This window comes from Glycine max, chromosome 3, assembly GCF_000004515.6.
Source record: "Glycine max cultivar Williams 82 chromosome 3, Glycine_max_v4.0, whole genome shotgun sequence".
Lineage (NCBI taxonomy): Eukaryota > Viridiplantae > Streptophyta > Magnoliopsida > Fabales > Fabaceae > Glycine > Glycine max.
Window position 1 is genome coordinate 32,105,592 of NC_016090.4, and position 16,203 is coordinate 32,121,794.

Here is a 16,203-nt window from a genome sequence, read left to right on the forward strand (position 1 = left end):
CTTGAAGTTGGCCAAATCAGTGAACCATGGTCCATGGCCTTTCATTCACCATGAACAACGATTCATCAAGGAATTCATCTCTTATCTCTAGCTCCTTCAAAATCACCTCTTCATTGACTAATCTTGACAAGTGGTCAACCACAAGATTTTCAGATCCTTTCTTGTCTTGGATCACTAGGTCAAATTCTTGAAGTAACAAAATCCACTTGATTAATCTGGGCTTGGAGTCAACTTTATTCAACAAATACTTAATGGATGTATGATCAGTGTAAACAATAACTTTCGATCCCACTAAGTATGATCTGAACTTCTTCAAAGCATAGACAATTGCAAGCATTTCGTTCTCTGTGGTGGCATAATTCATCTGAGCATCATTTAAAACTTTGATGGCATAATAAATAGCATGGAAGACTCTGCCTTTCCTCTGGCCCAATACAGCACCTACAACATAATCACTTGCGTCACACATGAGCTCAAATTCTTGACTCCAATTTGGTGCTATGATAACAGGAACATACACTAGACTGGTCTTTAGAGTGTTGAATGCTTTCAAACACTCCTCATTGAATAAAAACACAGTGTCCTTATTGAGCAAATTACTGAGTGGTTTAGCAATCTTTGAATTTTTTTTTTATAAACCGGCTGTAGAACCCAACATGCCCTAAAAAGCTTCTCACTCCCTTAACATTCACTGGAGGAGGTAGCTTGTTGATCACATCAATTTTAGCTTTGTCTACTTCAATCCTCCTCACAGAGATTTTGTGGCCCAACACAATTCCTTCTTGAACCATAAAATGGCATTTCTCCCAATTAAGCACCAAGTTTGTCTATTCACATCATTGCAAGAATCGCTCTAGATTTGCTAGACAGTAATGAAAAGATGAGCCAAAGACAGAGAAGTCATCCATAAACACTTCGATACATTTCTCCACCATATCAGCAAATATTACAATCATGCATCTCTAAAAAGTTGCAGGAGAATTGCAAAGACCGAAGGGCATTCATCTATAAGCAAACACACCGAAAAGGCAGGTGAATGTTGTATTTTCTTTGTCATTTGGGTCCACTACAATCTGATATTAGCCAAAGTATCCATCTAAGAAGCAATAAAATGATTGTCCAGCTAGTCTTTCAAGCATTTGATCCATGAAGGGAAGTGGGTAATGATCTTTTCTTGTGGCATCATTCAATTTTCTAGAATAGATGCAGATTCTCCACCCAGTGACGGTTCTCAAAACATTCTTCTCATTCCGAATTATCGTCATGCCACCTTTCTTGGGGACTACTTGTACAGGGCTAACCCATGCACTGTCCGAGATAGGATAAATGAGGCCTGCTTCTAGTAGTTTAAGCACCTCCTTTCGTACTTCTTCCTTCATAACTGGATTCAATCTTGTTTGCGGCTATCTTACAGGCTTGTACTCATCTTCCATATTGATCTTATGCATGTAGTAAGAAGGGCTAATTCCTTTGAGATCAGAAATGTGTCATCCAATAGCTGCCTTGTGTTTCCTTAGAACTTCCATTAGCTGAGATTCCTCTTCCTTTCTCAAAAAGTTGCTGATGATCACTAGACTTGCTTCATTTTCTCCCAAGAATACATATTTCAAATGTTTTGGAAGAGTCTTTAATTCCACTTTGGCCTTTTCTGCCGGAATGTCCTTCTTCAATTCTTCAAATACAACTTTTTCAGAAGGATTTTCTTCTAAACCCTTTAATTCTTCCAAACAGTTTTGCAATACTTTTTCTTCCTCTATTTTCAAACACTCCATAGTATTAGTCAGTGCTTTTTCCAGTGGGGACTGTAGCACCATGGCTCTAGCTACCATGTCTACCTCTTGTTCAACCTTTTTTACTTTAAAACAAGCCTTGTGGTCACTTGGGTGCTTCATGGCTTCAAACAAATTGAATGTAACCTTCTGGTCATCCACACTCATTTCTAGATTACCTTTCTCCATATCAACCACACAATTGGCTGTTAACATGAATGGATGGCCTAAAATCAATGGGATTTCAACATCCTCTTCAATGTCCATTATCACAAAATCAGCAGGGAAAGTGAATTGACGCATTTTACCAACACATCTTCCACTACGCCGTATGGCCTTTATGATTGAGGGATCTGCCAGCTGTAATGTCATTCTTGTTGGTAGGATTTCCAACTCTCCTATCCTTCTGCACATGGATAGGGGCATCAAATTAATGATAGCCCCTAGGTCAATAAGAGCTTTTCCAACTTACACAACACCAATTGAGTAAGGGATTGTGACACTCCCTGGATCCTTGTACTTTGGTGGAGGGGTTCTCTGAATAACAACACTACAATTTCCCTTCACCACAATATTATCACTGTGGATATATTTTCCCTTTTTGGTCAGTAGATCTTTGAGAAACTTTGAGTAGAGTGACATATGTTGCAAGGCTTCTCTGAATGGAATAGTTGTCTCCAATTTCTTGAAGATATCAAGGAAACGAGCAAAGTGTCGTTCCTTGTCATTCTTAGACGGCACCAAAGGATATGGTGCTTTCTTCCCTGTACTTGGAATAGCCTCCTTCTTCTTTTCTCTGGCCAACTCACTCTTTGTCTTTTTCTCATTTTTTTCTTCCTCCTCTGCATTTATTTTTCTCTCCTTCATCTGATCTCCCTCATTTTCTTTTTCTCCCTCGACTTCTAACTCCTTCTCATCACTAGTCCTACTCTTATCCTCCACCATGGTCTCCCTCTTGCTTCTAGTAATGATAGACTTACATTTTTCTTTGGGATTTTTCTCTGTATTAGCTCCAAAACATCCATAAGAATTATAAGCTATTTGCTTAGCTAGCTGTCCTACTTGGATCTCCAGATTCTTGTTGGCTGACTCAGTGCTCTTATGGTTAGACATTGAAACTTGCATAAATTGAGCCAAAGTTTCTTCCAGCGTAGTGGTCCTCTCATACAAGCTAGGCCCTTGATTCGGGGGTCTGGTTGAAGGTCGTCTTTGGTCTTTATTGAACTAATTCCATGGATGTGACCTCTATCCTTGCCCCTGATTTTGATTGAAATTTCCTCCTTGCTGGTAACCTAAAAAACCGCCTGCATGGAATCCTTGTCTGTTTTGATTCCACATGTAATTTACTTCTTTTGTAGCGTCATCTAAGGGTATGCAACAACCAGATTCATGCGCTCTTCCACATATACTACAACCTCTAACCTGCATAATTGATGAATGGGAAGGCTAAGCCGCTTGTAACTATGTTGGCAGCTTGCTGAGTGTCTAGTGAGTGATTCCAGCTGCTTAGCTAGCAGCTTGTTCTGTGCCAACAATGCATCTTGTGAAGAAAGCTCTAACATGCTTCTCTTGGTGGATACATGACTTCTATCACGCAAAATAGCATGATCACTAGTAGCCATATTCTTAATGAGTTTTATTGCTTCTTCAGGAGTCTTCAACTTAATCTTTCCCCCAGTAGAAGTGTCTAACAATTGCTTGGACTACGGTCTCAAATCATCAATGAAAATATTCAGCTGAATATTCTCAATGAGTTCCATTGCTTCTTTAGGAGTCTTCAACTTACTCTTTCAAGCGGTTCACTCAAGGACTCATCTGGAAATTGATGGAATGAAGAAATTGTTGCCTTGCCTTCAGCTGTCTTTGATTCTGGGAAACACATCTTCAGAAATTTCTCTACTACTTCTTCCCATGTCTTCAAGCTTTTTCCCTTGAGAGAATGCAGCCACCTTTTTACTTCTTCAACCAAAGAGAATGAAAACAAGTTGAGTCTCACTGCATCTTCCAGCACCCCTGCAATTTTCACTGTATTGCAAATTTCTATGTATGTTGCAAGGTGTGCATAAGGGTCTTCATTTGGCAAACCATGAAACAGATTTCCATGGATCAAGGAATGTGGATATGTGATGTTGTGAGCTTGGACTTCCAGCCGCGCAATACTTGTGAAAAATTGCGGCACGGTAGAGCTGGAGTAGTCTTCAAGAGTAACCCTTTGTGGTTGATCTTTCGCCATGATATGTGCTTCAGATGTACCAACTTCGGATTCCCTCAAGTCTATTGGAAATGCAGAAGATGATTCGGATGAACGAGTTCCCTCAAAAGTTGCCTGTGTTTTCATTTCTTGTAAAGTTTTTCTCCTCCTTTCTGTGTTGTTTCTCCTGCAAGTAGCTTAAATCTCCTAATCTAATGGAGCTAAATCCCCTACTGAAGAATTACCTCGTATACAAGAAGCAACTAAATAGAGCAGCAGTTAACCAAATTAAGAGAAAAAATTGAATTCTAACTATCTATTCACAAAATCAATAAAAGAATAAAGAATAAATGTTTCCAAACTGAATTATACTATCTAAGTGGAAAGAAATTCCCCGACAATGGCACCAAAAACTTGTTAAGCTAGTCGGCAAGTGTACCGATTGACATAAGTAGTATAAGACGGTAAGACCGGATATCCTATCCTCAAGGAATTTGTTTCACTCAAAGCATGTACATTCAGTATGTAAACATTTGTATGGATTAAAAGCAAGGTAAATATCAAGTTCTGTACTAGAAAAGCTATGTAAACATAAACAAATTATCTAAAGTTATGAAGGTGAAAACCTATCAAGTTAAGGGTGTTGGGTCGTTCTAGTGAATTTCTCTTGATGTCTAATATGTATTTTTCTCTATTTAACATTATCCTAGTGTTCTTATGCTGAGACATTACTCAAACCAAGATCCCTCTAGTGAATAAGCCTAACTCTCTTTAAACTTCGTCCTTGATCCCTCAACAAACTTAGTCTAAAAGAGTTGCATTAAGCCTACAACATAATATAGACTAGATCACTGCACTCCATTCCTAGACATATAGATTTCTAGCTTGCTCTACCAAGTTCTAAGGCTTTAAAGCATTTCCCAATGCTAAAAATCCTAACTTTACATACAAATGGGTGATCAAGCCACAAGCATGTAAAATAAGCATAGATAGAAGCAACGAACACATAAAAATAACATTAAATAGATAGTGTAAGAATGTTACATCAAGGTTTTTCAGCAGAACTCCCCAACAAAGAGGCTTAGCCTTCCATTACAAGCGATGAAATCTCACAATACAAGGAATTAATAGCTTTGAGTGAAAGAAAATGGCAAAAGATGGTTGAGGATGTCTCCAACAACCTCTAAACCCTAAACTTCACTCCTTATAACCTAAGCTCTCTCTGTTGCTCTCTTTCTATCTCTTGTTCTTCCAAAAACGCACTCTTTTTTGTTCTTTGTGTACTCTCCTTTTCAATTCCACCAACCTCAGTGTTACAAAGGCTTTTGGACCTTTTAGCTTCCGAAGGCTCGCTAAGCGAGAGTAAGTGAATTTTGGCTTAGCGAGACTGGGCGCGCTGAGCGTGAGAAGAGACAATGTCCTCGCTGGGGGGCTGGCTACGCGCTGAGCGCACAGATCTCTGGCTTATCCTCTTTTAGGGTTTCCCAATCCACTAAGTGAGTTGTATGTCTCGCTAAGCGAATGTCACTCGCTAAGCGGATCTACCTCGATGAGTGAGTCATCAGCAACCTTCTCTTCTCTGGCCTGAAACTGAGTTGAATTCAACATAAATTTCCAAAATTGGAGTATCTACTCTATAAAATCACACTAAACAGAAAAATATGTACAATTCCTACAAATAAAACCATAAATTGGAGGTAAAGCGCTAATTCCTTGCAAATATTAGATATTAGACTAACTCATTAATAACAACTAACAGTCTTATAGTTATGTGATTGCACAGTTCATAACTCACAACTCAGTGCATACAAAATCTCAATACACATGTATCTTACACTTCAACACATACTCAATTTATCAATGTTATAATCCCAACGCAACATATTATGACACCTCATGAATCTTATAAACATCACACAGAATAAACATTTACATGATACAAAACATGTATATATATATATATATATATATATATATATATATATATTAAATTGAACTATATTATTTTTAATTAAAATGAGTTAAAAAATAATTAAACTAAAAATACATTGAAAATATTTATCGTTGAATCTTAATATGGTAATTTCCTTCAATTTAATTTTATTATTGAAACTATTAATTCCTAATATATTTTAACAATTCATATACACACACACACACACACACACACACACACACACATATATATATGTGTGTGTGTGTGTGTGTTATAATCATCATCACATAATAAAGTTATGAGACCAAACATGACAAAGAACGTTTCCAACAATCTAATTCTCACGTTAATCTAGTAAATCTTGTCCAAAACACAAATGAACTATACATAAATGCTTCTCACAACATAGGGAGTAAAACCCCTCAAACAATTTCACATGATCATATCAAAATCAAAGGAATCAAAACCATAGGTTCAAAAACACAAAAACACCAAGAATACTTAATTTTATCAACCAATTTTCATTAGGGCATCAATTGGTCCGTCAAACATAACAATCTCGTGATTGTAGTCATAAAGATAGAATTACAATACAATAAACATCCCAAAATAAACCTCAATTTGATCATCTCAAGATCCATACACATGTTTATTCTAACTCCAATTGCGATAAACTCATTCCTAACCTCTAAGTGAGCTCACATGAGTAGTTTGACAGTGATGGTGGCATTTCTAGTGGTTTTCTAAGATTCCTCAAGGTTTTCCTTTGGTTGCTCTACTAGGATTTTCAAGCATTAGAGAGAAGGAGAAGGGATTAGAGCCTTAATTTCATTGTCATTGTTTGAGGGTCATATCTCTCTCTATAAAAATTATTTTGCAAATCCAAACAGTGTAAATATGCTAAAATCAGTTCCAAAGGTGGTGTCAAAAGAGAGGGGTTTTAGACATGAAGACGAAAGAACGAATTTAGGAGGGAGAGAGAAAGTAGAAATATATCGTAAATGTAAAAAATAACCTAATATGTCTTTATTTATAGTTAGAGTACTATGAGCCTGTTATTTATTCTATTTTTCTTTATTTTATTATTTAATAAAAAGGAACTCTATTTTGCTATTTCATTAAATAAACAACCAATTAAAATATCACTTTGTTTTCTAAAATATCATTTTAGTCTATTTATTTTCTAATACTATGAAACCCTTATTTTAATTAAAAAATTATTTTCTCATTTATTTAATTTCTAAAAACTTTATTAATTTTTAAATAAAACTCTTTTTTATTTATTTTATGAAAAATGGGATATTACAATACTTAATATTATTTTATTTATCCAAATACTTCATGGAGATATAGTATTCTCTTTGAAATATAAACATTTTCCAGACTACATGATGCTTAATTTTGGCCTAAACTATTTGTCGTGTAATATATGTTGGACAAGTGACCTTAATAATTTAGGAGGGAGGTGAATTAAGTTTCAAAATTTTCACTAACAAACTTTTAACTCCCTTCTAAATGATAGGCTCAAAATGCAGAAGAAGAAACAACAATCAATTTAATAATGTTCTTTAAACATGCAAGACAAAATTGATTGCAATAACATAAATGAGATAAGGGAATAGAGAAATGCAATCTCGATTTATACTAGTTCGACCACTTCCCGTGCCTACGCCCAGTCCTCAAGCAACCCACTTGAGATTTTTCACTATTTCTGTAAATTCTTTACAGACTTTGAACACACCTTGAGATCCCTCACCCTTGCGTTCAAAGATTCTCCAAGAGACAACTCGTCTCTTGATTACAATTCTCACAATCCAAGAGACAACCAACCTCTTGTTTACAACAGACTTTCTGATGAACAAAAAGATTTTTCTCCTTTAGAGTTGATGATACAAATTGAAGTTCCTAGAGGAATTTCTTTCTTTTAGAGATGATAATACAATTTGAAGTTCCTAGATGAAATTTCAATAGATTTGCAAGTGTTTGCCCAAGAGTTGTTGAGAGAGCATTTGGCAATGAAGTTCTCTTAGAATATGTCTCTCTTGCTTTTCGAAGTTAAACACACATATATATAAGCCCTTCGTGTCTTTTCAAAATGGTTTGAAGAGATGTTTCTTTTTCAAGAAGTTTTTTCTGAAATTCTTTTCAAAGTGTTTTCTGAAGTGCCATTGCTGGTAATCGATTATAAACATATGGTAATCGATTACATAATTCAAAATTCAAATTCAAAACCCTTTTTAAAAGTTGATTTTTAAAATTGTCTTCTGTTAATCGATTACACTGCCTGGTAATCGATTACCATAGCCTTGAACGTTGGAAACAATGTGTTTTGAGGCAAAAGCTTGATCAACCAATGAGATTGTTCGTGGCCTTATCTTTTTCTTGATCTTGTTTGCTTTGACCTTGAATTATTCTTGAAGCAATGCTTAACCTTTGAATGTTTTTTGAAACAACCTTGTTGTTTGATTCTACTTTGGCATCATCAAAATCCTATATTCATATATTCACAATATAGAATTCTGAGAGTATAGTTGTTGCACTTGCATCAATCATAGGGTCAAATTGTTTTTTTAGCTTTTATTGTGTTGTTTTGTCCTTTAACTTGATCACTATGTAATTTTCTATTCTTTTACTTTAGTTGGACATAAGCCATCATATGTGCTATACAAAGACTCAAGAATTTTAGTTTATGATTTCAAAAGCTCCAAATAAAAGAGTCTCATAGACATAATTACATATAGTCCATCACAGACAGCTTGAAGAATAGTTATAACTTGTGTGATGTTCCAATACAAATATTTGATGAATGAGGAGTAAAAAAACTCCGTCATATGAAGCTATGGCATTAATGTGGTCATCATCATGCATAATCTTCAACTTTGTTATGTCCATGGCTAAGTCGTAATTCGTAAGATTGTTCCTATAGTTGAACGAAGGATCAACCCCTTTGTGGTGGTGAAACCTCATATTAAACTACAACTTGACTAAAACTAGCAGGATTGCTACCACTACAATGGTGCTCATGCAGAATGTGCAACAAGATTTGTACTTTGAGTTTCGACTTCCTTCCTTTAGTTGATGGATCCATTGGCTGAAACAGAAAGAAAAACTAAGGTTAAAAGATGCCTCAATATATGAGTTTAACAACATGGTGTTTGGTGAACAAATTATTGTAATTGAACATCAACTCAAAATCCCAAACTTGCTTAGAATTTAAACACTTATTTATGAACAACAAATTGTTTTTGTGAGCCCATAAACCAGATGAAGATTCTTATCATCTAGTGTATAATGTTTTATAAAGTCACGGAATAAAATTACTTATGTTTATCTTAAGAATTATATGATGGTTTACTCATTCAAAATTATAGTTATAATAATCAAAATAGATGTGGCAATAATCTTATGATAGTGAGAAAACAACAAGAGTAGTTGTTGTGCAATAGAGAGGGGTAAACATAAGGGAGATTTTCATCAATGGGCCATGAGCATACAACATAAGTGAACCTGACACCACACTTTAACCTAAAACCTTAAGGCTAGGATCTATGGTTCTTTTTCTCACTAATATAGTGCTTAACTTTCCCATTTCTACCAAATATGTAAGACTTTATCTCACACTTGTATTCCAACAATCTCCCCTTCAGGTGTAAACCCCTTCCACATGGTAGTCTCCTTTAGAGCATAATCCTTTTTCAATTAACAAGTATCCAATGGTGGCCCTTAGAGCCTAACCATGGTTGCCTTAGCCTACCTTGCCATTGCCACCAACATGCTATAGTACCTTACACCACCATGCTTTCCACCAAGTCATGATCGCGGGGCACACTGCCTGGGCTCCATGCATGGACTTACCCGCCAGGAAGACTTTCGATACAAGGGATTCTTGTGTCCATGGATCCCGCCAATTCCATTATACTTGTCTGAGATGGTCACTAAGTCGAACCATCATCTATGATACCAATTGTTGTATAATCAAGGGGATAAACTATTAGTTATATAGAAGTGTTCCCAACACTTGCAGTAGAAAATTATGATATATTTTGCATTAAAAAATAGGTTTGTGTACCCGAATGTGCATTCTTGAAGCAACAAAATTTTTCTTCAATAATGTAAAAACTCTACGTGTATCCAGACCGAGACCAATCTCTGCTATCAACTCTTTGATGAATGGAACTCTAAAGAGCAAATCATCTTTTTACTTTTCAGGTCTAAAACTAAGCTTGAACTTTTCTAGTTTGTGTTTGGTGTACTTTGCCTCAAGTAGATGCTTTTATTTATAATGTTAAAGATATATGGATTTGGACCCTTTTTCAAAGAAAAAAAGGAAAGATTTAAAATAATTTCATATCTCTTTACCTTTGTAAAAATAAAAATTACCTCATATCTTTTATTTTAAGAAGCTTCCTAATATAAGACAAAGATATTTCACAATTAATCATATGACTAATTATGACAATTAATCACATTTTTGATATGTAGCAATAGAATATTATTTTTATTTTATGGACAACTTCCACATTCATAAAATAATATTCTCCTTTTTATATTAATTATATTCTTGGTGCTAACAAAAAATATAATAATATTCCACTAAAATATTTATTTGATTAAATTTAATCGTCTAATTTAGTTATCAAATAAATTATTTTCTTTTGCTAAGATTGTAACACTCGTTTGTGTGTAACCCCGTAGGTTCAATACTAAACCGGTAGTAAATTAATAATAATTAATTTACTAATCAAGGTAAGCGTCTAGCAACACTTCTTAACGCCCAGATAGCATGAAGTAATATATTTTACCTTCAAGAACCAATAGAAGAATAATGTAATATTTTCTTCCATCATTTATAGCTCAAGGTTAACTCTGAAGTATAGTATTATTGTCAAACTCTAATAAGCTAACACATTTAATCAATGAATGACTTAAGAAACTCTTTTCTTTTTTTATTCAATTGCCCTGACCAAAGGACTTATTTCTCATTATCATAATCTCTATCATGATAGCAAACCTTTAATTTTAATCAAGGACTTGTCAAATTAAAAATTTAATAAAACAATAAATATGATAATAAAATAAAGAATAATTCTTTACTAAAATTGATAATATGATGGATTGGATCTTGGACATACCTATTTATCCCCAACATAAACACTAGAGAGATTTTACCAATGAGTCATGAACAACCACATAAGTGAACCTGACACCACACTTTAATCCAAAACCTTAAGGCTTAGGTTTATAAGTCATATCCTCACTTATATGGTTCTCAACTTTCTTGTTGCTACTCGATGTGGAACTTCACCTCACACTTGTACTCCAACAGTTTTCCCTCCAAGTATGAGTCTCTTCCACATGGTAGCCTCCCCCTCGAGCAGTAGTCATTTTCAATTCACGAGTATCCAATGGTGGCCTTGTAACGCCCTGAAATTTCGCTAACTGTAAATCGATGTTTAATGTATTTCTCGTGTTATTTGATTATGTGATTGATTTAGATGAGTTGAGGTATTGTGTGAATTAGCTATGTGTGATTTGCTTGATGTGAATGTTAAGCTATGTGGAGTTTTTTTTTTTTTTTACTTAGATTGAAATGATGAGATTTTAAGTTTTACCTAAACCTATTTCAATAAAACTGCAATCTCGGACTCGTTAACCACTGAATCACCTTCAAATTTGGACTGTAGGTTCCTAACCCATGTCTTTATGTTTTAACCGTTAGGATTTGCAAAATAACACTTTTTGACATCTTGCTTAGAGAGAAAATCACACTAAGTGCAATTCCAACATGAGAGGAATTGTGCTTAGCACAGAAAGTCGTGCTTAGCACCAAAAGTAAATTCTCGCTTAGCGAAAGGAGCTCGCTAAGTGAGATTTGCACATTATAAATACGTCTAACAACGTAAAATTATGTGTTTTGAGTTGTCTTTCATCTCAACCTCAGCCCAGAAGCTCTGACTCTTCCTCCTCCTCTACTACCTACAACTATCGGTGGCCACCACGAGCCACCATTGCTTGCTGTTGGACCACTGCACGAAGAGGAACACTTTAATCAGAGTGAAATCTTGAGATTCTATCTCAAGGATTTGGTGGAGAACAAACTCCCAATTCTTTCTTTCGTAGTTTTTCTTAGGTAATCTTAACTTCTATGTCTTTTCCCAGTTAGTTTGAGCTTCTCTTAGTGTCCCTTTGTTTTGGGTACCGTAATAGGATGTTTTAGCATTTTCTTTGAAAAACCCTTGAAAATGAGACATTGTAGAAGTTACCTTTTTATAAAATTGATGTTATTTTCGTGATCTTCGCTGAACCCTGATCACATTGGTGTGGTGGAAATTTCAAAATAACGTCTCTTTGTAGTAGAACCTAAAATGCCCCTTAGCCTTTTATGTTTTGACAGGGGTAATTGACCCCAAATGTTATTATTAACTTGTTTTTAAAATCTATACTAAATTTCCTTTGATTTGCTATATAGAACTCTACGTTTGGACCGACGAACGAGAAAGAGAGAGGTCTCTGAGTGACACAAAGAGGAGTTGACAAAGAGCTGACGATAGGTGATGAGAGTTTATTATAATTTATGGCTTTGATACCATAATTGGGGTCAGGGAACCCAATTATAGGAATGTATGTATGTCCTTGTGCATGCTGATTTTTAAGAAAAATAATGTTTTCGACTAATAGGATGCAATACATTTGTTCTTGATGAATGACGTTATTATTTTTATTAGACTTGCGTTGTTTGAAGTCCTGGGGAGTGTGAATCTCAGGCATGAAATTTATGTGTATGTATGTGCGGAATATGATTTACTGATGATATTGTTATTAATGATATTAATTGATATGAGATGACGTTGGTGTTTATGATAATGTTGATAGAGAATGATGTTGTTATTGATGATAATATTGATATGAGATGATGTTGTTATTGTTGGTAATGCCATTGAGATATGAGGATGTTGATGTTGATAATGACATTGAGATGAGATGTTGTTGATGTTAAGAATGCCATTGTGATGATGTATGTTGTGTATGTACATGGAGGGTGCAGTGACCAAGTTAGATATCCCTGGTGGGGGAAATAGAGTGGTTAAAGAGTTCAAACATCTCTGGAGTGAAGGTATGACTTAGAATCTTTAATTATCCATGGTCAGTGCATTGATGGCGTCCATGTGTCATACTTCATGCTGCATGTAAATAGTATAAACTTTGTTAGTAAGTACTTGGGGGAATGTCACTAGGTTTGGAACTCCCTTATGACTCCGGTTGATCACCATGGGAAAGGGGGAGGGAGTTGCCTGTGCAGGATAGGGTGACCTCAATACTTGTTGCCTAGTTTTTCTGAGTGTGAGTGCCGCTTGGGCATACTCAAGCTATTTCCTAACGAATGGTACCACATTGCATTTGAGAGTTGAAGTCAGGTGCATGCAGCATACTGAACATGATTGATTAGAATTATGGAAAAGTTGATGAATAGTTATAAAATGCATGTTGTCTTAATTGATAATTGTGTATGAGCATGGTACTTGTTATTGTTTCTCTTACTAATTATGGTTATTTGATAATTGTCGGTTTCTTTTGTAATAAACTCACCCTTGCAATTTTGTATCGTGTGATTGGTACCTTGATGATCGCGTACCTTCGTTCGTGGGAGCAGATGGACAATAATAGATTATGGGGAGTTAGATTTTTTTGTCAAAGCTGTTAAACCGATATGATGACATTGAGATTATTTTGGGAGAAAGTTGTGTTTTCTTAATCAACTCTTTCGTAGCTGGTTCTATACTTCTTTTGAATTGAGGATGTAAATTACAAATTTTATTATATGTATGCACTAATTTACCTTCCGTCATGTGAATGATGTGTATTGAGTTAATATATCTATTTATATTCATTTAAGTATTTGTGCTTTGTTTGGTGAATGTATATCACAAAAAATTTACTCTCATTTTTCATAAGAAAATTAATGGAACTTTCATTTAAAAATAGAAATTTACGTGATTTAGAGTAGTGATATCGTAGCAACGAGGCGAGTCGTTATAGGCCTAACCTTAACCATGATTTCCCTGACCTACCTTGCCATTACCACCGACATGCTCTAGTACCTTGCGTCGTTGCAGTTCCTATGGGACATGCTGCCTGGTCTCCATTCATGGACTCACCTATTTGGAAGACTTTCGGTACAAGTGATCCCTATCTCCATGGATCCCATTGCTGCTATTTTACTCGTCTGAGTTGATCACCAAGTCGAACCATCGACTCTGATACCAATTGTTTGGAAATTCGAAGGGGTAAATAGCGGGGAGATTACACCAATGGATTATGAACAACCACATAAGTGAACTTGACACCACACTTTAACCCAAAACCTTAAGGCTTAAGTTTATGGGTCTTATCCTCACTTCTATGGTACTCAACCTTCTCATTCTACCCGATGTGAGACTTCACCTCCCACTTGTATTCTAATAGTCTCCCTCTCAAGTGTGAGTCTCTTCCACATGATAGTCTCTCCTTGAGCATAAGCCTTTTTCAATCCACAAGTATCCTATGATAACCCTTAAAGCTTAACCATGGTTGTCTTGACCTGCTTTTCCATTGTTGCCAACATGCTCAAGTATCTTGCACCACTGCACCTTGCACCATCATGCTCTCCATTAAGCCATGGTCACGGGACATGCTGCATGACCTCCATGGATGGACTCACCTACCAAAAAGACTTTCGATACAAGGGATTCCCATGTCCATAGATCCCGCCAACTCCATTATACTCGTCTAAGCTAGTCATTAAGTCAAACCATCAGTTCTAATACCAATTGTTGCGTAATTGAATGGGGGTAAACTGATAACCGTGAAATTTGGGTTTAATTGATTGTCAAATTTGACTAAGCATGATTAGAATTCCTCTACCTGAATATTGTTTTAAATAGGATAATAAGGATTTTAATGTCATTTTAATTCTTGACCAGTAAGATTCAAAAGGAGGGAAATTACAAGTGCTTTGGAGGAAAATTGATGCAAAAACTTGAAGAAGAAGTTGAAGATTGGGGCATCTCGCTTAGCACGCAAGATAGGCCCAGTGTGACAACTCGCTTAGTGGCAAACCCAAGCTTAGCGCAACGAAGGCCAACGAAGAAACCTGAAGGCTCGCTTAGCGCGAATCCTGTGTTAAGCGCACAATCACCGCCATACTCGCTAAGCCTAGAATGGCGCGCTTCTTAGCGCGAGGTCACATGAATTTTAAGCTACCTTAGGCCTATAAAAGGAGTAGAAAGCAAAGGAGAAAGACACACCGAGACTCAAAGTTCTCTATTGAATACACCCAAAGTCTGAGTATCTCTAATAAGGGAAACCCTCTTCCTAGAGCCATTCTCCCATTCTCTTCTTCTATCCATCTCTCTTCTTCTTCCATCTCCATCAACCCCTAAAGTGTAAAACTTCTCATGACTATGAGAGGCTAAACCCCCAGTGTTGGGAACCTAGTGGTAAAACTCTTATAATGTAACTCTTCCTTACTATCTATTTAATGCAATTCCAGTTTATATTGTCCTTTTTTGTGTTTTATTGTTATTGATTATGGTTTGATCATCCATACTCATGCATTGTTTAGGAAGTAATGCATTGGAAAATGGTTATTTTCTAAAGAACTGGGAAAATGGCATCTAGAGGAAATCATGTCTAGGAATATAGTGATATTTGTTTAGCCTATTTCATACATCTTTATTCTTAATGTGATTTACTATTTTATCTTTGCAAAGAAATTTGGAAGAGAAAATAAAGAAAAACTGGGCTAATATTAGATAGAAAAAAACTATTAATATTGCATCACAAGTAATTTTGGTATGCTAGGCCCTAACATATTTGCATTCTAAATTCATCTTTCACATTCAAACTATTATTTTGTCTTTTTATCTGCTACTTTTTCCCTTTTTATTTCACTTAGAATTCCTCATCTCTTCTATTATGCCTATTGCTTAAAAATTGGGTTTACACCAATCCAAGTACAAATAAAGTTCATGTGGACTCGACACTCGAACTTCTATTTTACTTTACTATTTGTGACAATTTGGTGCACTTGCCAATGGGTTAACATAAACACATGCGAGATTTTCACCAATGGACGATAAGCACATCACATAAGAGAATTTGACACCACACTTTAACCCAAAACCTTAAGACTATTTACAAGATAATGTTGCAAGACCTTTAAAGTAAAAAAGAATAATCAAGAACAAACAAAAATTTCAACTTCTACCATTCAAAGAGATGCAATATTTTTTAAAAAGATAGATAAGGTAGCATGGAAATAGAAATGT

At 35.5% G+C, this 16,203-nt stretch overlaps 1 protein-coding gene across 1 annotated transcript; it reads right to left on the reverse strand.

Moving 5' to 3' along the window:
* Window positions 1-1,487: 1,487 nt before the first annotated feature.
* LOC100781482 (uncharacterized) lies at window positions 1,488-2,411 on the reverse strand. The gene is made up of 2 exons (XM_006577567.1): window positions 2,242-2,411; window positions 1,488-2,175 (listed from the first exon to the last, which is right to left on the reverse strand). The coding sequence occupies exons 1-2, from the start codon at window positions 2,409-2,411 to the stop codon at window positions 1,488-1,490; spliced, it is 858 nt and encodes a 285-aa protein (XP_006577630.1).
* Window positions 2,412-16,203: the final 13,792 nt, after the last annotated feature.

Coding starts and splice junctions, on each gene's coding strand:
- LOC100781482 (XM_006577567.1), bottom strand. CDS start 2,411: ATGTCACTCTACTCAAAGTTTCTCAAAGATCTACTGACCAAAAAGGGA. Junction 2,176..2,241: donor CCTTACTCAATTGGTGTTGT/GTAAGTTGGAAA, acceptor ATCCATGTGCAG/AAGGATAGGAGAGTTGGAAA.